Here is a 25415-nt window from a genome sequence, read left to right on the forward strand (position 1 = left end):
GAGCGCAGTTGTTACTCCAAATGACAAAGGCACAGAACAGGAGACGTCTACAGTCCAAATCAAAGTCATAACAACAATTAAGACAATCCGTCAACAGAGTGTACATAAATCTGCCCATTAAAGCACTGTAACATACAGAATAGGACACAATAATTACTTATATGTCTTAAGACAAGATTTGACACAATAACTATATTCTACATTCACACAAAACCCATACCTTACATGATATGTCCACACAAAGAGGTAATGCAATGTCATATAAGTAGTTCATACATAAACAGCTACTATTTAGCTACGAGATAAAATATCTGCTTTATTGCCAGGATGATACTCGCCGTCTCGCACGCTTCCTCCTGTGATATAGCTTTGATAAACTTTAAGATAAAAAGAGCAAGAAAAAATATAGAGCATTTTGTAAAACTTGTCAAATCTGACAAATATTTGTTGGAGAAAACATTCAGAAAAATGAATCTTAACCAATCAGAAAAGTTAATGTAAGTGCATGGCCTTAATACACACAAGAACTTGTATCTGAACGTCCAGTCGACCTGGAAATTATATCAGAAACCTGATTTTTTTTTTTTTGTACGTTTTTCCCCCCTATTGTTTTTATACAAAACATCATGTTTACATTCATAATAAAATCCACATAGATTTAATGTATCACTTTTCCAAGTAAGAAAATATAACCATGTTATACTTTAAACGATGTGTTGTTTTGGTGGTCCATGTAAAAGCCAGAAAACAACACTTTTCATGATATGTTAAATTATTGTTCACAGCATACTGCAAAGGATTGAGTGTTTTTCGATATTGTCTGCACGTCCACAAAAATCGACATTTACAGGAAAATGTCAAATACTGAGATTTTTTTTTTTTTGCAATGATTACGATACAAATTGCATAATTATTTTTAATACATACATCAGAGTCAAAATTTGATCTCACACACATAGAACACACATATATTTCTATTTTAATGTACATGCAAGTGTGTCGTGTGAACTGGATATCCTTCATTCTCATTTGCTAGAAATAATAATAGAGTTAATACCTACTTTTCTTGAAGCTATAAACTTTATTCACAGCTGGTAGTTCAGGTCACGCAGCAAATCTTTCACTGTCACTCATTATGACTTATTTTGGTGCCTAAGTGCTCAGATTTGGAATATGCAGCATTGTGCATGTATCGCTGGCAGACTGTGAGTATGAAACATGTTTTACAAGTTGTGTGACGGTCATTTGTCTTGACGTTTGGGCTTTTTTTTTTTTTTGCATAAATACCTATGCTCACACTCTTGTCTGATATCTCTTAGAGGGGATTATGTGATAGCCGTCTGTGTCCTGCCTTTTATTTTGACTTTATTGTTCACTGCGGCTTAATTTTTCAACCTACATTTTTAGCTGTTTGATTTACAAATCAACCCCAAGCTGTTCAGCCAGGAAGGCTCGCTCTGAGCTTTTAAACAAACCAATTAATTTTTAGGAAACCGTGACATCTTTAGAAATGGCCCGTGGGATCAGCTGACTGGAGTGCACAGCATGTGGTTTACACATGTCTCTGTTTTCCATCCTTCTTTTCAGCAGTGTGTTCATGTGCTTGTTCACCAGTTAATTTATTACTCATTGTCATGGTGGAAAACTTGGGAGGACTGACTTTTTCCCCTTCTTTTCACGTCTTTGCCTTTAAATCATGGGCTCTTATTTCAGTTTAAGCTGAGCTGGGACTTGTTGGGTGATAACATGATATGATGTTTTACAAAATATTAACTGGTGTAAGTTTCAAGCATCTAATAAAAGTGACAAAGCAGGGCACCTGACAGATTTGCATTTTATGACACCTTCTGCATGTTGTCCTATAGCTGTTTGTAGCTTTGCAATGACACCAAGAGACTACAGCTATGCTAGCAGCTCTGTGAAGCTGATGTTTTTCGTTTTAACAGGTATTCGGTCATAAACCAAAGTATCGGACAAATAAAAAAACCTGGCTTGATGATAAAATGTCACAAAAATGTCACCAAAGTTATCACAAACCATCCTGAGGGGAACATAAATGTCTGAATTCCACGACAATCAAGCCAATAGTTGTTGAGACGTTTCACTCAAAGCTGCACATATCAACTTCAAGGTGACACTAAAGGAAAAGATCAGGGGATCACCAAAGTCATTGGGTCACATCCCTCGGGAACCATAAAAGTCTGTACCAAATTTTGTGCCAATTTATCCTGTGGATGTTGAGATTTCAAAGGATTACTGAACACTTTGATCTGCTAGTGGCATTACAGGGGAAGTCAGGGGATCACCAAAGTCAGTAGGAGTCATTCTGTAGGAACAATGAGAGTCTGTGCAAAACTTTATACAGCAGTCATCCAGATATTTCAGTGGTGACAGTGTCGTCCCCAGAGCCTTGTGGCTAGCACGGCAAAAAACTTATCAAGGGCCTTTAAATATTCCATTCAACAGATTTGTGTTTTGAAGTATTGGTGCTAATCTTTTCTTAAGATTCAGATCACAGATGGTGCTGGTTCAGCAAAGTATGTTAAACTGGATGTGAGTTGGACTTCTGGACTGGAAATCTTGGCACTAAAACAAACAAGAGACTTAAAAGAGGCACATTATGCAGTGCCCAGTCAGTTATCCTTATGTTTTCCCTAAGTGATTTAAAGCTACTTAATATGCAGCCCATCAACACGTTTGTATTGCTTTATTACTATCATCAGTAATATTACTGGGTGCATTCCAAATGGCAGAGTTCTCATCAACAACATTAATTGTTTTTGATATATTAGACACAGCACAGCTATTACTATGGCACACACTTCTGCAGCCTGCTCTCCTATGTGATTTCTTAGAAAACATCAGAAGTTTGAATCAGTGACATATTTCTTTTTTAGGATACTGGGGTACTTAGGATACTAATCAGCCCTTGAAATGTCGTTCTTTCTTTTTTTACTATGGTATGCAGTGATTGGTGGTCATACAAAACCACTGTGTGACATCATTTTGTCCAGTATAGAGAAGTTGTGGGTGTTGGAAACATTGACCGAAACCAAAAAACAGTCAAGTATTTTGGTTAATGTTTGATTTTTCATAGTCCATCCTTAAATCTCTTCATAACCAACTGGTGTAGTTATTTACTTCATTCCTCTGCGGAGCATTTGATTGGCTGCGATGAGCATAACGCTGATGATGAACGCAATGGCGAAGGCACAAATCAGGCTTTTACGCACACACGTGTGTTTCTCCTGTTGTGTTGGGCTTGCTGTGGAAAGATTGAGAAGACACATTAGTCTCAGCAGAGCTTTAGAAATGTCTGAACAGTGTGCAAAATAAAAAAAAAATCTGTGCGAGACGTACTGTCAATGTCCACGTGGGACTCTGGACTGTTCAGGTGGCTCTCCTCGGTCATGATGATGTTCTCAATGTCTTTCATGGTGAGGTGGTCACGGAAAGTATCGTAAAGCAGTCTCTTAAGCTCGTCCACAGTCAGTTTCTGCATGTCGCACTGGGGAGACATGAAACATCAAGAAAGGTCTAATTAGCAGAGGAAAAACTTGTCTCTCAAAACCCCTCAGTGACGCAAGGAAGCTGTAGGACAACAATTAATAGCGGTAGAGCAGGGTAGCTCCTGGTGAAATAATTTATTTGATTATGCAACTTAATGCAAGGAATGACATTGCATATGATGTACATGTAACAATATCATATTTTAAGGCCATATTTTGAGAAAAGTCACAGCTAGGCACGTTGGAATATGATGCCTAATGTGAGAATAATGTCAGAATTAGTTGATTGAATGACAAAGTTTTACATCAGTAACTCCTGTGCTGTAGTTTTAATTGAAACAGATGGCTCTATGGCACGCTGGAAAAGCCAGAAGGGAAACTTTTCAAAAGAGGAAAGACAATTGATTAATGGACACTGATAAAGGTAAAGATATAGACTTGATTGATGACAACTAATGACAACAAATACCTTCCAAAACACTGAATCAAAGTCAGCTCCGTGGAACTTATCAGGCATCCCAGCAGCCGAGAGTTTAGGACCAAGCAATGTGACAAATTCATCAAAGCCAACTTGACCATCACCTGATAAAACAGACAGAAATACTCATATGTTGGATTGTATGCGACAGTGTTCTAAACTTTCTGATCCAGAGACATAAAGAGAGGGACATACCATCTATGTCAAGTCTTTGGATGATAACCTCCAGCTCCACCTCGTTGGGCATGTAGCCCAGAGAGCGCATGGCCATCCCCAGCTCCTGCTTTGAGATGAAGCCGTTCCCATCTCGGTCGAATACTTTGAAAGCCTCACGAATTTCTGTCGGGGACACGGAGCACGGTAATTATGTTAAGAGTGGAGAGAAAGGAGGCATAGCAGGTGTATATAGAGTTATCACTTACAGTCTCACAGTGTGAGCAACAGCTGGTGGGCTCAGTTGAGTGTGTTGAGTTTAAACGTGTGTGTACACAAAGTTTTTCTTAAGAGTTAAGCAGTTTATAATGGTGTGCTTATGGTGTGAATTAAGGATGTCAGGGAGTTATACTGAAAGTCCGAGCTCTGAAAGTATAATCCCTTTAGATGTTGATGTTTTGAGAAAAGGGAGGCACACCTGAATGTTTAGTGTTTGAAGAATGGAAAATTGCAACAGTCAGAGCAGTTTAAAAGTTTATTTTCTTGTTACTAGTACTGCAGAGGCATTAAAGGAACAGACGCGTGGTATTTAGTCTTTTTCTCGTGATCATTATTTCCACAAAAATCCCAAGTCAAGAATGATTCGATCTCACTAACAATTGTTACCTGTGTAGCCAAATCCTGAGAAGCAGTGGCCGTCTCCAATATCACTCACCATTCACTGTATAGTCCACTATATAGTGATTCTGCCATTTTGTAGTGCTGTTTGAATGTACAGCGGGAATTATTATACCCTATCAAGTGGACTCAAAGTATCCCACATACAATACATCATGGAAATTAGTGTACAACCAATGGCCACTTACCAAGCCATATATCTCATCATACATTGGCCTAAAGGAGCAGACAGGCTGTAAGGGATGGAAGCAGAATGGATGAGAGGAGAGAGCAGCTTGATTACAACCTGCTGTACATGTCTAATTTTTGATGATGTGTTCAGGTTTGTTTAACCAGTTTCTTAGCCATGCAATAAATTATCAATTTAATGTGTAATCAGTGAAGAGATTAACATAAATTGGCAGTTAACTGTCTTTAGTGTTGTAGAGAAGAGGGCTAATAACACTAGCTAACATTAGTGAGCTGGGTCGTCACTAGCTGTGGTTTGTGCTGCAATGGCATAATGCATAATATTTTAAACTAAATTCACAAGTTATTACATGATTTTATGGTAAAACAAACTTCAACATATCAAATGAAAATTACTTAAGTTTGTAAGGTTACAAACATGCTGCTCTCTTTCCTCTTGTCCGTCTGACACAGTGTTTAATATAATGTAATGTAACGTTATTTATTAATTTGGGAAAAACGTGCAGTATAATATCATGACAAATATGTCAGTTTTTGATATGGATGGACCACCAGCTGCCATTGATATGGCATGTTTTAAATGTGCGACAGCAACAATGATGTAATGAAAGGCACAGAGTAAATGACCCAAGTTGTGTCTCAAAGTGTTTTTTCATGTTCCAGATGAGCTCGCCATGTAGTCCTCAACACAATACTTCCTATATAGTAAGTAGGCAATAGTGAGTGAGTGAATGATTTAGGACACAACCAGAGAGACTGTAGTTGAATGTCTCAGTACCATGGAGAGAGGCAGAGAGACTAGTTTAAGGGGCCGTACACAAGCCATGTTTTTTGAGCCCTCAAAATAAATTTTCAGTGTAGACACATGGCAGAGGTGTTCAAACACCAGAGCAGCGGTGTCGAGATAACCGAGTTCAACTTTGAGAATGCAGCAGCATGCACTGCATGTCATGTGACGACAACAAACCAATCACAGCTGACAGATATCTTTCCCTTCTTCCGTAAATATCAATCTGTGGTACATATGGAAAATTTAGACATTTTGGCTTAGGGCTAGCAGAGCTTTACATCTGTCCCACAGGCAATATGCCCACGGACGATAGACCTACACACTTATAAACAGCACCTGGAAGAAGATCAGCTCTGCACTCAGGATTTCAGGTAAATAGGCTATACGATGCTTGTCAAGGTTTCTTAGCAACCTCAGACGCCACCTACTGCTGCGCTCTTAAAAGCTGTCTGAAAAAAGGCACAAAAGTAGTGCTCAGCGCCTTTCCAGGCGGTTAAAGATGCAGCATGTGTACAGCACCTAATGTTTCAGCACCATGGACAAAGACAGAGAGACTGTCGTTGAATGTTTCAGCACCATGGAGAGAGGCAGAAGCCCCTTTTACACAGAGATCCACCATTACTCTGGCTTTCCTTTTTTACACTGAACCAAACAATGTCGGCATAATGGCACTGTAGAGTGTGATGTTAGATAGAGTGTTTCAGAAGCAAAAGAGGAATGGCGTTTAAGACAACAGCGTCAATGTCTAGTGTGTGTGTGTGTGTGTGCATGTAGACCCACTATGCCAGCTGTCCCTTTCACACAGACATTGATTTTGCTTTGTTACTACTTTTGCTGATCGTTTAAGAGCAGAATAATCTATCCCCTCAATCCCTGCTCCTACCTTTTAAACAGAACAACAAGGCAGAGTAATGGCACAATATTCTCACCTTGAACACGCTGCGTAAAAAGTGCTTAAGAAACTGCGGTTAAATGCTTCAGCACAATAGAAAGAGACAGAGAGACCATAGTTGAATGTTAATTCCTTGTTTGCTATCGATGTCTATGTCTACCCTCACAGCCAACACCTGTTACCACAGCCATAGCACAATTGGTTCTGACAGAAGGCAGCGAGCAGGTTCGCGTGTTTATAATTAACTACAACTTTTGGTAAATAATCCATAAACATTGCCATTTGGCTCCTGTCCTCGCCCCGCATCGGAGTATTCTGTTTGAAGTGGTAAAAAGAGCAGTTGCACATCAAAGGCGCAGAACCTCTGTGGCTCTTTTTGATGTAGATCCTCAAATATACAAGACTCTTCAATGCTCGCTCAGTAGTCACGTGTCAGATGAAACAAGACAAGCAGTTAAGAAGACAGAACATGGAGAAATTATACCAACATATAAACGACATAGCGTAAACATGAACAATTTTAACTGAATGCAGTAAAAGCAGGAAAGGAAAAGTGTTGAGAACAATAAGTAAATGAAAATGGGAGTGAACATAATTGACAACTATTCCCTCCTTGTGGCCTATATAGGCTCAGTAATTCTATGCCATCAGATATAAAAATAAGCTGAAACACTGACTCATCTCTGAATTAAGCTATGAGTTATACTTGAATACTGCTGCTGAACCACACTTCATTTAAACTACATATGCATATTGAGCCCTGCTATCACACACAAAACTAATCTGAATGCAAGTATGTGATTGCTAAAGCATCACCTGTAATTTAAATTCAAACCCACACATGGACAAGCATTAACCATCCATCTTGTGTACTCTAATGACAGCGAGACCACAGTTTACAAGTGATAGCCCACAGTGGCAGACTGCAGCCTTGTTGGAAAATAGACAAATCAGTTGTAAGAGGCCGGCGTGCGGCGCATTCATTGAGGTCCTCCTGAACAAGTGGCAGTGTCTGAACCGAGCCTTGACATATCAGACACAACATATTTGTCTAAATTACAGCCAGCAGTGCTGCTTGAGTTTTGTTATCTTCTTTCAGCATCACCCTAGATTCAATGTCACGACCCCTGGCGCCAGTGACAAATAATGAATTCACTGAGCCAGCTGAGGAGTGGCTGGACTACTGATTGCTCCACACCATGAGGAGTGAATATCAAAAAAAAAAAAAAAAAAAAAAGTACAGATGGAACCACTTGGTACAAAAAAGCAGCCATATGAAGAATTTTGTTGCATTAATAATCCCTTATTGATTCCAACATATACTTTATACCAGTAAACTTCTTAATTTATATGTAATTTTTATCAATATATTTTTAATATGTGTTTTTGTAGTTGTACATACTAGTAAAATGTTTATAGTCAAATGCAGTGGTGTAAGGTAGTTACAATGGGCCCTATTGCATGCTATTGTAACGGGCCCTCATGCACGCTAGTTATTAGTTATAAGGCACACACACACCAGTGTGTACTCTTTATTATATAGTTAGTGTTATATTATATAACTAATTTAGGGAGCTTTGCTACTTTTTCCTCATGTTTGTTTCTTTCTTGTCCTCTCTTATCACCACTTTTATGTCAAAAAGGCACGACTACTTGCTAGACTTGCAGATGTGTGCAGATTTTTGGGGCCGAACTAGCTACAGGATCGTATCATCTTGTCACATGATCAAATATCAAATATAATCTTGTCATTAGACGACTAAACCTACATGCTACCAACAATCATCACAGCATACCTGTATATGACAAAAAATATTTAAGAAAATAAGAAAGTATTTTTATAATTGAAAATTTTTATTTGCATGGTTTATTCAGAGTTTTTATAATTTATGTAGAATAATCGTTTAATTTTGTTTTCACTATTTTACCCCCAAAATAAAATAAAATAAAATAAAATAGAATGAAATGAAATGAAATTAAAATAAAAATTAAAATAAAATAAAAATAAAGATTAGAATTAGAATTAAAATTAAAATTAAACAAAATAAAATAAAGTCAAAAGAGAGATGCATTGCATGTTTGAGGGCATATAGCCTGTAGTAAATGATAGTGTTTTTAATTTAATTTTAAGTTGTTTTTTTTTCTTACAAACACAGGCGTAGTTCCAAGGTGGCAATCTGAATCCTTCCCAGTTGTATTTATTCTGTCATCTAGTTTTATAGAGTAAAATTACAATAATTTACCCTTTTGACAAAGATCATGTGTCAAACCTTTGCCTTTCTTTATTTTGTTTTGTTTTGAGACCCTGTTCTGACCCTCCATATACAAAAATGTTGCTCTATTTTCTCTCTTCATTATCCACTTTTCCCCATCACAGTTGCTGAGCTTATTTAGATAAAAAATTGGATTTCATTCTGTAATTGGACATAAAAGAACTCTATAAATATTAAAGTTAATATTCATAGAGATTAGACACTTATTTGCGAAGAATTTATAGAGGCAATGTAGAAATCCTAATTTCCTATGGACCCACATCTAGTTCATTTAAAATGCAAAAGGAATTCACAATGTAAACAAGAAATATAATCTGAACACCATATGGTGCAATACAGCACAAGCACAGCCTTTGAAATAGTCTCAACAAAAATGGATCATTATAACCTTCACAAAGGTAATGTATTATTTTTAGTGTTTGACATTACCATGTCTTACTCACACATGTCATAGTGAATATTTAAACACATCATTATGAAGTATTTTGAGGGCCGTAACAATGGGTATTGCACATGCCTTCAGGCATAAAACAGATGCATTTAGACAAAGATGCAGCACATACATAAGTATGAAGAGAAACTACAGAACCACCACCATTGCTGTTTAAAAAAGTAGGGCTAGAGGAGCTTTGCTTAAAACATTCAACAGACTCAGGTGCTGTTCCACTCTGAGTCCTTGATCAGAGAATCTAAGTAACCTTGTGCTGCTCTGAAGGTGCAACAGCTGGGTTATCTAAAGTCAGGGCCGGGCCATGAAAATCCTTGTACTGTATGTATCACAGGACTTTCTTTTAATTAATTCAGCATTTCCCCTGCAGCAGCAACTTATCAAGGTCTGTGTGACCAAACTTTTCGAGTTCATTGTGCTCATAGGAGGAGAACAGCTTCACAGCATTCACTGAAACACCAACTCATTTAAAAAAAATGTAAGCAAGTCATTAATATTGGTGTGAAGGGAGTTACTGCTTAAGTTTGTGACAACACATTGACAGTAAAATGCTGTAAAATACCAGCAGTGACAACATCTTTTATGACCAGTGAGTCACAATGTTTTAGAGTGTCTGTGGTTTTTAAGGTAATGGCATTGACTGAAACAGTGAGTCAAAGAGAATATGTCATCAGAGTTGAGGCAAGGGTAAAAACATCATCATGTCATGGGTGTGTCCACAATGACAAATATGGTCTATCAGATTGAACAAACAGGGAGTAAATTGTTTGGCATGTGTTGGAGAGGTCGCTGACATGGATATCAAAATCATCAGCGATAACAATCATATTGTGCAAAGATAACGACAATGACGTGACAGAGATTTATACTTATGATTTTGGTAACTGAAAAGCTGACGTCATCAAATTTAAATTTGGAGATTGTTCATTGCTTTTAATATCTTGGGGTCATCATGAATTATAATGGTTTATTTAAGACCACCATGAAGGAGCTGAAAAAGCAAGCTTCTCATGCAATTTTTGCCATCCTCTGTACATGTAGAAAATTTGATTTACCTGTAGATATCACACTTAATCTATCCTACAAGCTGGTCGCACCAGTTATGTTGTACGCATGTGAAGTGTGGGGTTTTAAAGATAGATATGCTGGAAAAACTACATCTCAAACTTCTAAAATATATCCTAAAAGTTAAAACGACAACCTGCAACATATGATCTATGGGGAGTTAGGAGGATATCCACTCTGTACTGCAGTTAAAAAGACAAATATTGGCTACCGGGGGAGGCCGATAGAGGGTAAAGAAACTAAACTCAGCCAAATAATGTACAGCTATTTGTTCAGCCTGCATGATACAGATGAATGTGGCTTGACTTAAGTGTAACAACACATCATGTGACATATGTGTCAAAATTAAACAAGAGTTTAAAGTGGAGAAGAATCTGTAATTTGTAATTTTAGAGTAAATAACACCAGAATTCCTGAAGTCACTGGAAGATATTAAAGGCTGGACAGAAACCAGAGGATCTGCAGCCTCTGTGATGATAATCATGTGGGAGATGAGTATCATATTTTGTTTCAATGCTAGAATGTAAGCCTAATGACTTGCAGAGAAAAGTATTATTTAAACCGTCCATCTTTGTTTCAATTAATTTTGTTATTACAATCAGGTAAGCCAAAAGTAATTTGTAAAATAGGTGCTTTTTGGAGAATGTCCTCCCTTTGTTTAAGTAACATTGGTTGTACTTTAGCCACTCAAATAAATAAAATAAAATAAAACAAACAATCTGATGTTATTCGATTTAGGGAGATCGTGCGAAGCCTACAAAATACTGTATTATCACTGTTGGCTTTAAATACGACAATATCTCATTTTTGAGCAAAGTTAGTCAGAACTTGTGCTCAGATTTTTGGACTTGCTGTATGTAAATCATCAGTAACAGCTTTCCAGCTACAGTATGTAAATGAACAACCTGTCAGATACAAACCTGATGAATGTGGCAGTCTTTGTCGAACACTTGTTTATGGATGGTTCAAACAAATGTGCCTTGAGTCATGAGTGTGTCGCTACCTTCGTCTAAATCAGTGAGTAAAATCTTTTATATATATGCATTCTTTACATCCTGGTGACAGGCAATCTGTAAATCCATCAGTTAAAAAAAAAAACAAAAAAAAAAAAAAAAGCCAACTTTTTTTTTTCCCCTTTTCTACAATGTAAATTGCAGAATCTGTCTTGAGAGATTAGGTGACAGGTGCTGCATCATCTTGAAAAAGTTTTCGGGGCCTGCACAAGAAATAATTGTTTTTGTTTGCTTTTTACTTTGTTGCACAAGAATATCTGTGAAGTCCTTCTTGTATTACAAATGTTAGGGGATCGGGTCACTTGAGGCAAAGGGGAGAAAAGTCGATTACATAGAATAATATAACATCGAACTGCTTTTTGAGTGAGACAGAAGTGATATGGTTGATTCATCAAATTTTGCAGTGCAACACCAAAATGAAATATTGACTGACAATTTCATGGCAGGTTAGAACAACAGCTGCCAACAGAATCACGGTGCTGATTGTTTCCTGGAGAGCAAACAGGACTGTTGATGTTTATTTACTCTGCGATGTAGAGCAAGGTTTTTGCTTATGCGACCCACCGATTATCACCTTTCACTCATCATCTTATTAAAGCAGGTGTTCTTTTCATCCTTCTCTGCTCGCAGTTTACTTCTTGGCCCGATCCCAAACTTCCCCCGGTGAGGACTAAGCCCTAAGGAACTTGTACTTTTAGGAGCCTGTGTTCAATTTGTGATAAGCTTGAATTTATGTGTCCCAAACATCAAAGAGACACTTTTGCCAACCCTGAGATCTAAACCCAGGACTTTAAAGTCTGCTGACCTTCCAAGAGAGCTAAAACAGAACACAAGGACCAATAGATACTGACCTTTCTGACCAACCAACAGAGTGATTCATGGGGTTTGTTGGTGCGGCATGAAAATAGTCCATGATAAGGGCCGATGCCAAGATGCCCACTGCTGCACATTGGCAGAGTGTCGGCACCGCTGGCAGGAGCAGAAAGGCCATTGAAGCTCTCTCACCTAAATAATTGAGGAAATCCCAAATAATGGCTTTGAGCCAGAAGAAAAGTGTGAGAGACAGACATAGCATTTGGAGAAAGATGACCCTGCTGTGCATCACCTTGATATCCTAAACCTGCCATTTTTATTTTAAAAGGAGTGATATATAAGGAATAAGACTTTAATGTGTTTTTTCCCTACATTTATTTAAAATCTAAGTGGCCAAGTTATAATTAAAAATACCACAACAGGGGATACAAAGCAACAATGCTTATTATAAATTAGCTGTGAAATGAACAGAACATGAACAGAAGTATGTACTGTGCAAGTATTGTATCAATAATCTCCTAAAAATCACATCCATCAAGTCATAAAATGTGTATTTTTTCAAATGCAGTTTGGCACATTAGCTCTGTTTGATGCCACACTGTGTCTCTTTTATGAGTTCTCTTGCTGAGAGGACTTGAACATCATGTTGTTCAGTCATTTGTTTCTAAAATCATAATTATAGTCAGTATCACATTGTTGAGAGAAATTTCTAAACATACAGGTGTATTTGCTGCTGGCCCCACGATCTCAGTTGAGGCATATGTAGTACTAAAGTGGCTAGCATTAGCTTGCTGCTAGTCCTCATTGTGACTGTCTCTGTAGTTTTCTTCGTCAAGGACATAACTTTTCTTTGTTGTTGACTTTGAGGTTCCAGATAACAAAGTTGCAATACATATCAATGGATTTATCAAAGTTTCAAACATAATTGCAAAAGAGCTTTCCCAGTCTAATCAGTCATTAGTCAAACCTGACTGGCCTGTCAGTCCACAGCCAAACACCCCCTTAACTACCCCTCATGCCTCATGTGATGCTTGATTTAGTTACTCTAAAATCAACATGGAACGCTTCAGCTTGCTATTTAATCTTGGATGCTGCAACCCAGTGGCCAGAAAAAAATGCTTCGTACAAACCATGGATAAGTTGCATTTGCACAAAATTATGTTGCAGATACATTAACCATTGTGTTTCAACAGAACTGTGGTTAATGTCTGGTTAGGTTCAAGCACAAAAACCACTTGGTCATGGTTAGGAGAAAACATGTTTTGGCTTAAAGTACCCTCTTGGGGGGGCAGGAAAAGCAGCAATATCTTGGGAATTAATGGCTTTTTGTGGCACTATTCCTACCAACAGGTCACTACAAAACCAGAAAAACACAGATGCTTTACTACAGAACACCTATATTAAGAACACACTGATGGATTGCTAGAAAACACTCACATTTGGAGCCTAAAAAGTTGCAGTAAAAAACACAGGCAGGTTGCTACAAAACACCTACTTGTGGTGCCTAAAAAGCTGATGGAAACACATTGATGGGTTGCTACAAAACACTAATATTTAGAGTCTAAAAACAGACAGAAACATGCCGACTGGTAACTACAACACAACCACATTTGGAGCCTAAAAAGCCGCAGTAGAAAACACAGGCAGGTCGCCAAAAAACAACTAGCATTTGAAGCCAAAAATGTTGATGGAAACACACTGATGGGTTGCTACAAATCACTAATATTTAGAGCCTTAAAATAAGGAATGAAACGAGCCGACCAGTTGCTACAAAACACCCACATTTGGAGCCTAAAAACCTGCAGTACAAAAACACAGGCAGGTCACTCCAAAACACATACATTTGGAGCCTAAAACACTGATGGAAACACATTGACACATTTGTTGCTACAAAACACTAAAATTTAGAGCCTAAAAACAAACAGAAACATGCTGACTGGTAACTACAAAAAACCCCCACATTTGGAGCCTAAAAAGCCGCAGTAGAAAACACAGGCAGGTCGCCACAAAACAACCGGCATTTGAAGCCAAAAATGCTGATGGAAACACACTGATGGGTTGCTACAAAACACCAGTGTTCAGAGCCTAAAAAACAGACGGACACACAGTGACTGGTGGCTACAAAACACCCACATTTGGAGCCTAAAAAGATGATGGTAACATGCTGGTGAGTTGCTACAAAACAGTTACATTTAGAGCCTACAAAACAGACAGACACATGTCGAATGGTCACTACAAAACACCCACATTTGGAGCCTAAAAAGCCGCAGTAAAAAACCCAGGCAGGTCACTACGAAACACCTACATTTAGAAAAGAGCTGATGGAAACACGCTGATGGGTTGCTAAAAAACACTAACGTTTAGAGCCTAAAAAACAGACAGAAACACACCAGTTGGTTGTTACAATGTGGAGCCTAAAATGCCAGTGGAAACACAGCAATGAAATGTGCTAATGTAAGACATTTATGGTTTGCAGAAATGTACAAAGCCAACATTTTCTTCTGGTGACTGGGCTGGATACCACAGCATGCTAATACTCTGTTTTGCAAGTTATTTTAAAGCCAGTGCAGCCTTCCTTTTCTGTATCACATGTTAGTGGCTATCTTGAGAGAACTAACCACCCCATATAATTGCTAATGAGGGGAGTAATGGGACAATGACAATAATAGGACAGAAAGTACCTGAAACAGAGCTTCTCTGCATCTTTATGTACTGCAGAAGAAGCTGGTAAATGCTGGGAATGCAGATGTTGCCTTTTCAACAAGGAACCAATCAACTATAACGTTGAGGGAAGGCATGCAGCACCACTGAGAGAGCCCGACAGCGACTGTCCAGTTCACTGCAAAAATCCCTCTTCACCTTCACTAACGATGATGACATTGCACAGGAAACGGTAATAGAGTTAATACAGCAGGAGGTAGATGAAGAGGTCTCTTCGCTCCACAGGAACTGAAGAGGAGACAGTAACAACAGACAGTCTTCAGTCCCCACAGTTTCTGGAAGTGCACGAGCAGAACTCGCGACAATATTCACAATAGGTTTCATCAGTCACCACATTATTAAAGCTCATATCAGATGTCATATTCAGTTGTTTCTAATCCAGATCAGTTGCTGCATTTTCCTTGGTGGGCAGTCCAGTCACATTCAGGGACTGAACATCAATTTATTTGTAAAAGGAGACTCAGGTCTTTTTCTTAATTGCACTCAGCATGTCAGGATCAAACAGGATCTTTGTGTCAATCCAAGATGCGGCCATTTGCTCTGATGAAAGGGATGTAAATAAAAGAATCAGATACGTGTCTAATATGTAAAATTGTGGGGTTCTGTGTTTTTCTCTAATGAAGAACATGATTTTCTTATCAAAAGTCCTCTTCCTAAGGTAGTTACGGTACATTAGATAGAGGATAAACATATTCACCGGGAGATGAATCAGACTCTTTTCATTAAAGAAGAGCCCCTCCCAGGTGGTTACATCAATAACGGTATGATGACACCCATGACATTCTTCTCTCTGATAATGAAAGGGGAAAAACATGTGAATCATATTAACCAGAGGCCACAAAAACAAAAAATGCTGCATAGCTGCGAGAGCTCTATTGAGGCTCTCTCAGGGGGACAAAAATAGGTCTACACAGAATATAAATACTGTCAGAGTAATGCAATATGTACACATGGTCTCTACAGCTATAAGAGAGTTAAATCTAAGGCTGTTTAACACCTTTTTAATATCACTTTAAATTAAACTTAACATTAAAGTTGCAATGGAAATACGTCAAAGTGTGTTTCCTGTAGCACCAACACTGAAAATTCTCCCTGTGATGTGACTAATATACATTTAAATCCCACCCAATCTGAATCTAAGACAATGTAATACCTTTAAAAGCCTTTTATTAGTTAATCTGTATGTAAGACATGACTTTTTAGGGACCCGTGGCCACAAATAAGTAATAAGGGCTATGAAAATTTAACTAAATCGTGCAGCAACTGCTAAGAACATAGTTACCTTGATGCAAAATTCAACTGATATTTCTGGCTGACTATAAACCCCAAAATATGTCAGCAAAATTCTAACAACAGTAGCAGTCAAACGGGGATTTATTTAAGTTTGTAGGGTGCTAGAGAAGTAACTATTTACAGCAGCTTAAAGTCTGTGGCTTAACTCGCTCACATGTTCCAGAAGTAATACTGTACTGAATACATCACTCCTACACACACTGATTAAATCCACACAAGCACCAACAGTTCATTTCTTGACATTTCTTTCACATCTTCAACTTATACTGATTCTGTGTGAACTGAATTAATCAAAACTACAATATGACGAACCATAATGTGACGAAACATGATGCAACATGCTTTATTTCCCCTGCAGAGGATCTTATAGCAACACGTACACTTGTAAAAAAGATAAATCACCCCATCATCACAGATCCCACACTTTTACGCCTCATCTGTCTTTGCTACTACACATTTACTGCCTCTTCACATTATTACACTTACATACAACGCACACAATCACTGGAGACTTCGTCAAGACATGCCGCACAAACCCTACGGCTGAAACAACTGTCAAAAGGTTGTAAATACTCCCATTACCTGCAGCTCTTTGCAGGCTGAGTTGGAGAATTATGAAGAATGAGAGCTTGACTTTATCAGCAGTTGCGGCTGTTTTGCATGACTGAATCAAATGATTTATTGCCCATATAGATGATACAGATTTGACTTCTTTTGTTATAAGATTGTATTGTTTCCATTTGCTTTTTGTTTTATGTATTTGTCAGGGTTTATGTGCTTTTATTGTGTTAAACTGTGGCCTTTATATCCCTTTATGAAGCTGCTTTTCCTGGCCAGATCGCTCAAGGGTTAGGTTAAAAACAAGCAAATGGGATTATTTATATGCTGGTTTTAGCTTTACAATGTCTTGGTGTTTTCAGTTGTGAACATGTCCACATCTCTTTCAATGAGTTGGAGGTGTAGCCGTGTGATATTACATGCTTTGGTATGTAAAGCCTTCAGTTTCCTGTATTTGCTGTCGCCTCAGGCTGAATCCTTGTTGGCAACTTTGCCCATGGCTCTTCTCACCTCCTCAACATTTGCTTGTGTCTAATTGTTTCCCAACTCAGTAGGATGGTGTAAATGAAATATGGCGTTGTCGACGGACAGAAAAAGGGAGAGTGAGGACACAGCCTCTTAATTAACATCTTGTACCAGCGTTAAACGATGTTGGTTGAATGTGTGACGGCGACAACAGTAATTCATTACTAATGACCAGACATTTGTCATTGACCACAGAGGAAGTCACATTTAAACTACAGAGAAGATGATGGAGCATTACGTGTCCTGTCTGTAGTTTTTAACCTTGTTGTGGTGAAATTGTAAAAAAGAAGACACTCTAAAGTCAAAGTAAAGTCAATGAGCCCAATCAACATTTCTCAATGGCAGAGCTTGAGTAGCATCTCCAACTGCTGACAAATACTACTCAGTATGCGTACAGTATATTGAGTTTCAGATCCCTGACAGCTGTACTACAGTAACACACACATGCACACTTGTCTGTTTACAATGTTGCCGCAAAAAAAAACCCTTCCATTTGTTAGCACAAAAGAAGACAGCTTTGCATACAAAGTGGAAGACGGTCTACACTCCGCTACAACGTCTGACGTTTGGGGATTCTCCTGCTGGCTGGCTGTGATCTATAAATACTGTTCACATCCTCTGTCGGCGATGCACCAAGGAGTGATACAAGCCGGAGGAGACCTCCAAGAGCGTAACTGCCGGGAAGTCATGACTGTTGAGCTGTAAAACGAGGGTCTTATCAGTTTCAACACATGTGCAGTTAAAGTGTCTGCCAGTTTACTGTAAGGAATGGCGTGTGTTTGAGTAGTTATTACATAGACAAAGTCAGATTCTGAGTCTAATCACACACATATGACAGAATATTTCTACAGGCTAGTCTATACCTCATATAAACTGTATGTACAAATACTCACATGATTAGACATCACTTTGTTAGTGTAAATATTGCAGGTTTTTGAGGAATTTCAATGTATATTTAAAGTCAAAGTATCATGGATGTATTCAGTTATCCCACTCGCTCATGCATAATAGGCTGAACTTGGCTCTGGACCTTGGTTTTAATATTGTGCTCATTAAACGGGGACACACTTGGCACAGCATAATGACCACATAGACATTTGCAGAATTATGCTCAGCGAGTCTAACTCTTTCACACAGGGTAAATACACACATAAATGTTAAATGGATGTGTTTCAGATGAATAATATAGCGATTACTGTTGTCACTGGCGTCAATGAGGGGTTTTCCTTCCAGTGAGCGACATCCATAACAGAGAGACTACCTACAGTAACGAGGCCAGTGCCCAAGGCAAATCATCTTTTAAAAGAAGTATCATTACAGCTCTGACTAATCAGATTTTGGAAGAAGCTGAAATGTTTTCTTGAAGAAGCATTGGTACAGTTTCTTGCAGCGTAGCAGTGGTGTGAATACATATCAGGGTTTAAGACAACTGCACGACACAAGGGCGAAGAAAAGGGCAGGAAGTCTTGCCACTGACCCTGCCCACCTAGGCAACCATCTGTTCGAAAAACATTCCCTGGACACTGCAGTTCCATTAAGAGCTGTGACTACTTAACCAGCCTCCCTACAGCTCACCCAGTATAAACAATAGCGATTCATAACCATTCAGTGCCAGCAACTGTAATCCTTGCTACTTTTACTACGACTTATGTATTTGCTACCAATGTCCAATTTAGTTATGCTAAATACACATAATATCGCGGATGTGCTTGTGATCCACATGAAATCAGTCAGATTAAAGATCACAAATGTCTTAAGACGGCAGGATTGAAAAGATTTACGGATAATCTTTATGGAGTCTTGAGCGTGCCACTGGAATAATTATCCATGTTTTACTGGTTAGCTATAATCATTCAATTAACTGGTGCATTTCAAAATCTGCAAAGTTATTTGCTCGAATTACGTTTAGAATTTGAAAGTATGTGTTAAACAAAGTAAGAAAATCCTCATTAAATGTGCCAGTAAATAATTCGGTATCATTGATCTCTCTTTAAATGATGAATGGTGACTTTCACTTATTTTCCATGGTACAATTAACTTTTATTTAACTTGTTAAATCAGTTTTTGAGAATGCCACCAAGACACACATCACAGGGAATTAAGTTATCCTCAGAGGCCTTAGAAAATAAGTTTTTAATTTTATTCATCAGTAAAGGCGCTGGGAGTTGTCTCAGCTGAATTCAGTTGGAGGGTTGCTGAATTAAAGCATGTAGTCGCAGTTTTAGATCCTGCGTCTCAAGGCATTTCTGCATTGGCTTCAGCACTGAGCCAATGTGGTTGCCAAAGTGCCTGATGGTGTTGTCAATGTCATCAAGAAGGTTGTATTTGATATGTAACATTGTCTTTACTGAAATTAAAAGGGGTGGTGGGAGATCAAAAATGTGATGTGTCTTACCACCTTCCCAGACCAACCTAAAGAGGTCAGATTTTTTGAAGTAGGGTTGTATGAGCTACTTTTCTGTAGTCAGTACAGTAGATGTCAGGCGGCACATCCCCAGTTTGGAGAAGCAGACAGGAAAACTAACCCTGCTCTGGACGGGGGTCAGCAGCAAAAAGTATTTTTGCCACCTAAACAAAGACTCACAAACAGTTTACGTGGATGCTTTATTGAGAATATTTTCACCACTTTACCTTCTCATCAGACAGCCCTCTCCTTTGGCACTACTTTTTCTCAACCCTAGAACGTCTTCCTTAGTTCAGTCTCCCTCTGCAAAATTTCTTCATTATACTATGGTTCATAAAGGTATCCTCTTGTCTCCACAGTCAACGGCATTTTGCCAACGTTGTCACAGTCACTCATTTTTTATTTTCTTGTATTTGTTGTCTCCTCCATAAAATCCTTAAAGTCTGCCACCCTAATAAAGTGAGTGGCACAGCTGCACTTGTGTGTAGGAATACAGAAGTTCCAGAGTGCAGAAAATGTAGTGCCAAATGACGACAAGGTAGAGGGATGAAAATATTCTGACTATAGCGTGGGCCTTTTTTTAAGTGGCTAAAATATGCTTGCTGCTGCCCCTGTCCACAGCAGCATATGGCTGAGCTTCTGTATCGGCTTTCCTGCCTGCTTCTCCAAACTCTGGATGCACTGACCGCCTGCACTGAAAGTAAAACACTGACTATAGATTAATATCTCACACAGACCCACTTGAAAAAATCAGAACTGACCTTTCCAATAACTGTAATTGTAACCTGTCACTTGCTTCACATCCACTTCCACCGCTAAGGCTTAAAATCCAGTTAGAAACACCCACCATTCTTTATTTCACCTGAAGCTGAAACTGTACTAAACTCTTTAATCTATTTATCGAGGGCAGTGTGTCTCATGCGCTGTCCATGCTGTGACATACACTGTCTCTTTGCACATGATGCAAGGTCCTTTTGTCCTTGTGTGTTGCGTTTGTCAGTGGACACTATAGCAGCAGTCAGCATGTCTCCAAAAGTAACTACTGTTGGTTCAGTCTCATAAGTCACAGCGGTTTGTGCTCACTTGTTCTATTGTGTGAAAGTTTCACGGTCTCTACACGCCAAACTTAAAACTAAACAGCATTGCTCTAATAGTTTTTAAGATGAATGTGTGTGCGAGATAGGCTATATTTAAACCACCATGTTGGTTTATGTTACTGTATGACATTGTTTATGTAATACAGAATGATTTAGATAAAAATAAATAACAGAGAGTAACACCAAAATGTATTATCAAGAAAACAGAATGAGCAGCAGGGTGACTGGATTATAAACCTAAATGTCTGAACTGTAGTCATCTGTAATGTCTGAGAATTATTCATCATGCTGGTCTGTATCCTGTGACATCCAAATGAAGACACACCATCACTGTGATTTTCTCCAGTGTTAGTTATGCAGTAATCTCCCAAAGCTTAATATATAGCAGCTCAGTAATTTGCAGTAAGTTTCTCAGATGTTCTCAAATTGCACTGGGTGTATATACATGTACACCTTGCTAGGGAAAAAGCTATTATCATAAATATGATTAGGGAGAGTAATTACATGAGTTGAGCAATTAGGGAACTTCTGCCCTGCAGTAATTAAAGATTTTGGGGATGAAACAATATTTATTGGCTGGTTTGCAGACCTCTGAGAAGAAGGGGAGCAATTTTCACTGAGGAACATTGGACCACAGCGGTGTCCACAGACCAACAACAGCAGCTCCCACGCTGTGTGTTAATGTGGAGCAGTTGTAGTGTAAAGGGTGGTTGATCAGTAAGTGGGAGGGTTGCTGATTCAGCCCGGCTCAAGATCTCTAAATGGAAGATGTTCAGGTGAAACTCTCATACCTCCCTCAACAACTACAAGCAGAGTGCTCTCAGACACTAGTGGAGCTGCTCGGTGCCAAAAGGTAGACACTGTTTACCCTGGGCACCGCCGAGGAGTGAGGCCATGTAAATGTAGCAGTGCATTATGTGCTCAGTGAATCTTCCCTGGGTAAATACATTCATGGTTGAATGCTCCGTCTCGGTTCTGTTCTGAATATTTAATGGCTTCTAATTAGTAAACTACAGTTTGGAAAAAAAAAGATTTCTCCATTACCTGAAAAGCTGTATTGTCATCGTCTGCACCGCTTCCCATGCAACGCACAACGCTCTATTTTACTGTTGCTCTAAATTCTTTTGCTTTTCCATAGCCAACCTTTTAATTAAATTTATGTCGTCATTGCAGATAGTGGATTTTCAATGTCAAATGAGTGGCTCAAAGCAAGGGCAGGCAGCCACTTGTGGGCCCCGGTGCAACCTACAGACAGACAGAAGAAGGGGAAATGGAATTCCCCTCACATAAAAGACCAGGTGATATCAAATCTGATCTGAGTTATCTCTTTATTGTAGTCTGCCTGGCTTCACTCCAAATCACTGCCAGCTGTGGCTTCTCATTGGGAGGACCATTTGCCAAAACAAAACCACCATTCATAACAGCTATGCACTACGATTGCTGTATCCAAGAAGGATCATAATGCTCCAATGAATCTTTTGAATGGCCTAAGTACAACACGGTGCAGAGGACGGTCTTCTTTTCATTAATTAATGACAGAATGCAATACATCAAACAAACCGGAAAGAGGTGAGAGGATGTAATTAAGCACTCAAAATGAATCAATCTCCCATCTTATTAATGGGTTTTATCTGCCATGAATTTTCCAGAAAAGGTATTGTAATCTGCATTTTTAGAGGTATAAATTTGCCATTCATCACAGTCCCTTTCTCCATCTCAGGGTTATCTGTTTTGTGCAAATTTCAACCCTGGTCTCCCTGATTCTTCTGTCTCTTGGCTCAAGCACAAACAACTTACAGTAAGTGAAATCTGGGGCAATTAAGCCTTCTAGGTGCCACGGATATTATCAGAAAATGTGGGATTGTGTGCAAAGATGTGACTTACTTACAAGTTTAATGACAATGTGCCATGTATTGAGAACTTTAGATGTGTTGTGTCCTGTATGTGTTTGCAAAATATGAGGATTTTTAGCTTTTTTTATATAGTATAATGTGAAATTTTGGACCAAAAAAGACAATTTGATGGTTAATTTTGCGTAATTGTGCCAAAAAATCTGCAGCAACAACACGCAAAAACAGAAATGTAATTGAGGAGATGATGTTAACATAAAGCACACATGTTGTCTATGCAAATTTAACCCCTAACTATGACACTGATTATCTGTACGACTGAGCAGACCTGCAGTTGAGAGTACAGTCAGATCTGTGGATCAGGAAAAGACGCGCACGCTGACAGGAGCTCTCCGGGGTCCTGAACAGCTTTACCAGGTGGACATTTTAACGTCACAACTCTTTAACATTTCAATAAAAGCATGCAACCACTATCCAGCCGTGCAAACAAACAAACAACACCCACCTTCCACCTCATCCTCGGGCAGGATAACAGGGGTCCGGTAGGTGAGGACATCTGGAATAGTGCAAAGTCCCTTGTACATGAACCTGGTGGTCACAGCACGCACTGGCATTTCTGCGAGGGGAAACCAACTGTGTCGCGATCTTCATATATCCTAGCTCTCCGGAGTTTTGAGACAGACCCTTTGCTACTGTCCTTGATAAACAGAAATCTCAAGCAAATGAACAGGAAAACCCCACCTCCCAAAAAAAACTTCACCTCCCGTCGTTTTATTTGTTTAAATATATATTTTCGACAAAACAAATATGAGTAAAATCATATTTCACAGGGCTGCGTGTTGAACCAAGAATGCAGCTTGTAAATCGCCTTTGGTTTTAATGCATAGCCTGAAGCAGATTACTGTAAGCAAGATGTGAAGCATGCCATGTCATAAAAAATGATATGTATATATATGAAACTTTTACTTCATAGCCGTTCAGACAGTGATCAGCTCATATTAAAATTGATGCAGCCAGAGAGATAAACAGGCTACTTTGCAATTCTTCTATGCACGAATGCTCCCGTATTAAAAAAAAGAAAGATGATAAATTAATAAAAATAAAATGAGGACGAAATCGACCCTTCCTAAAACGCGTCTTGTTCTTTCAAACTGTCTGTTCCCGACAAAATCTGCCTCACTTTTCTTCCTCGTTTCGGCATCTTCTTAAAAAACACACACAACAGCGGATCGATGATACAAGATAAATACGGCAGCGCTGACGAGCTGATCCTATCCTGTGAGCGAGGTGCAAATAAAATCTTGTAACATTTCTCTTTTTTCCTGGAGAGCGGCTTCAAGGGAATCCTGGGTGACCCCCTTCTCATCTGATACAGACACGCTGTATGAGGCAGTGATCCTCTCTCTCTCTCTCTCTCTCTCTCTCTCTCTCCAGCTGTCTGCTCCAGTCTCAGACACACACACACACACACACACACACACACACACACACACACACACACACACACACACACACACACACCATCCTGCTGCTGCCTCGGTCACAGCGGAGTCTATTGACCGTTTCCAAACTCTAATGTGATTATCTTCATTTTCTGCACTCTGTGATGAATGTTAACACAACTCAAAGCACATATTTGCAAATATAAACGCTTGCATGTTTAATAGATGAAAAAACAAGGTGAGAATGATGGCAACAAGTGAGGCTCTTCAGCTCTTTGCCACAGCATGGCTGGGGGCTAAATGAAAGGTGAGGGACCATCAAGCCTCAGGCATGTTTCAGCCAGTCATTATACAGTTCATAATTAAACATGAATTCATTGAAGATTTAAAACCAGAGCTAATGCTCTGAGAGGCTTATGAGTTAAAGGGAGCCACCATTAAAGACCAGAGGCAATCAAATCAATTAACAAGGTTAAAGGAGTAGTTCAACATTTCCGGGAGACACATGAGGACATACTGTAGGTGTAGATCTCAGGGGTGATGCCAGGGACACGTCCCGCTCAATATTTAGAACATCCAAGCGGCATCCTCCAGGACTAAAAAATGAAGCCAACATGGAGGTGCCAAAATCTGCAGTTCTTTGAACAGCCGCTTGAGGCTGTCTCCAGAAGCGAGTCAATCCCCTTAAACCGCCATGTTAAAATGCCCAAATATAGAGCAGAAATAAACATGTTAACACCCTGGTACAAAAAAATGTTTTTGGTCGCTATAGATAATTTCCCCCTTCATGACTATAACAGGGAATGATTTCTTACATTTTATTAAGGCTTGAAGTCACTCATAATTAAGGGTGGGACGCTTTCAGTGACAGGTTGTCTGAGGATAGTGTCCTCGTCTTCTCAGTCACATCCACAACGCACTCCTCCACAGCGTCAGAAAACAAGGTTTTCACTTCGGGCTCCAAAAAAACCAAACCACAAGATGGCGATGGCCGAAATGCCAGACTCAAGACTTCAAATAGGAATCCAGGAACCGATGGGTGATGTCACAGTGGTATTTGAAATCTATGGTCCCTCCCAGTAAAAACATGAAAGTAACAAAATTACATTTACACCCTAAATTGATGGAGAAAAGCCACAAATCAGTACATAAAATAAGTTTGATTTTAATAACTTTTATTTTAAATAACTTTTCTGGTGGACGACCCCCAAACCCCTTTTCTTG

At 39.0% G+C, this 25415-nt stretch overlaps 1 protein-coding gene across 1 annotated transcript; it reads right to left on the reverse strand.

The window, feature by feature from the left end:
* Positions 1-1007: 1007 nt before the first annotated feature.
* Positions 1008-24094, reverse strand: cabp7b (calcium binding protein 7b). The gene is made up of 5 exons (XM_049604259.1): positions 23255-24094; positions 4183-4326; positions 3979-4091; positions 3381-3508; positions 1008-3294 (listed from the first exon to the last, which is right to left on the reverse strand). The coding sequence occupies exons 1-5, from the start codon at positions 23361-23363 to the stop codon at positions 3138-3140; spliced, it is 651 nt and encodes a 216-aa protein (XP_049460216.1). The 5' UTR covers positions 23364-24094; the 3' UTR covers positions 1008-3137.
* Positions 24095-25415: the final 1321 nt, after the last annotated feature.

Source organism: Epinephelus fuscoguttatus, linkage group LG18 (genome assembly GCF_011397635.1).
Source record: "Epinephelus fuscoguttatus linkage group LG18, E.fuscoguttatus.final_Chr_v1".
NCBI lineage: Eukaryota > Metazoa > Chordata > Actinopteri > Perciformes > Serranidae > Epinephelus > Epinephelus fuscoguttatus.

Excerpts from the sequence above, each read along its gene's own strand:
- cabp7b (XM_049604259.1), bottom strand. The coding sequence starts at position 23,363 with ATGCCAGTGCGTGCTGTGACCACCAGGTTCATGTACAAGGGACTTTGC. Across the intron at positions 4,327-23,254 it reads GCCCGAGGATGAGGTGGAAG|AAATTCGTGAGGCTTTCAAA; the intron begins GTGGGTGTTGTT and ends TGTCCCCGACAG. Across the intron at positions 3,509-3,978 it reads TTGATTCAGTGTTTTGGAAG|TGCGACATGCAGAAACTGAC; the intron begins GTATTTGTTGTC and ends ATGTCTCCCCAG.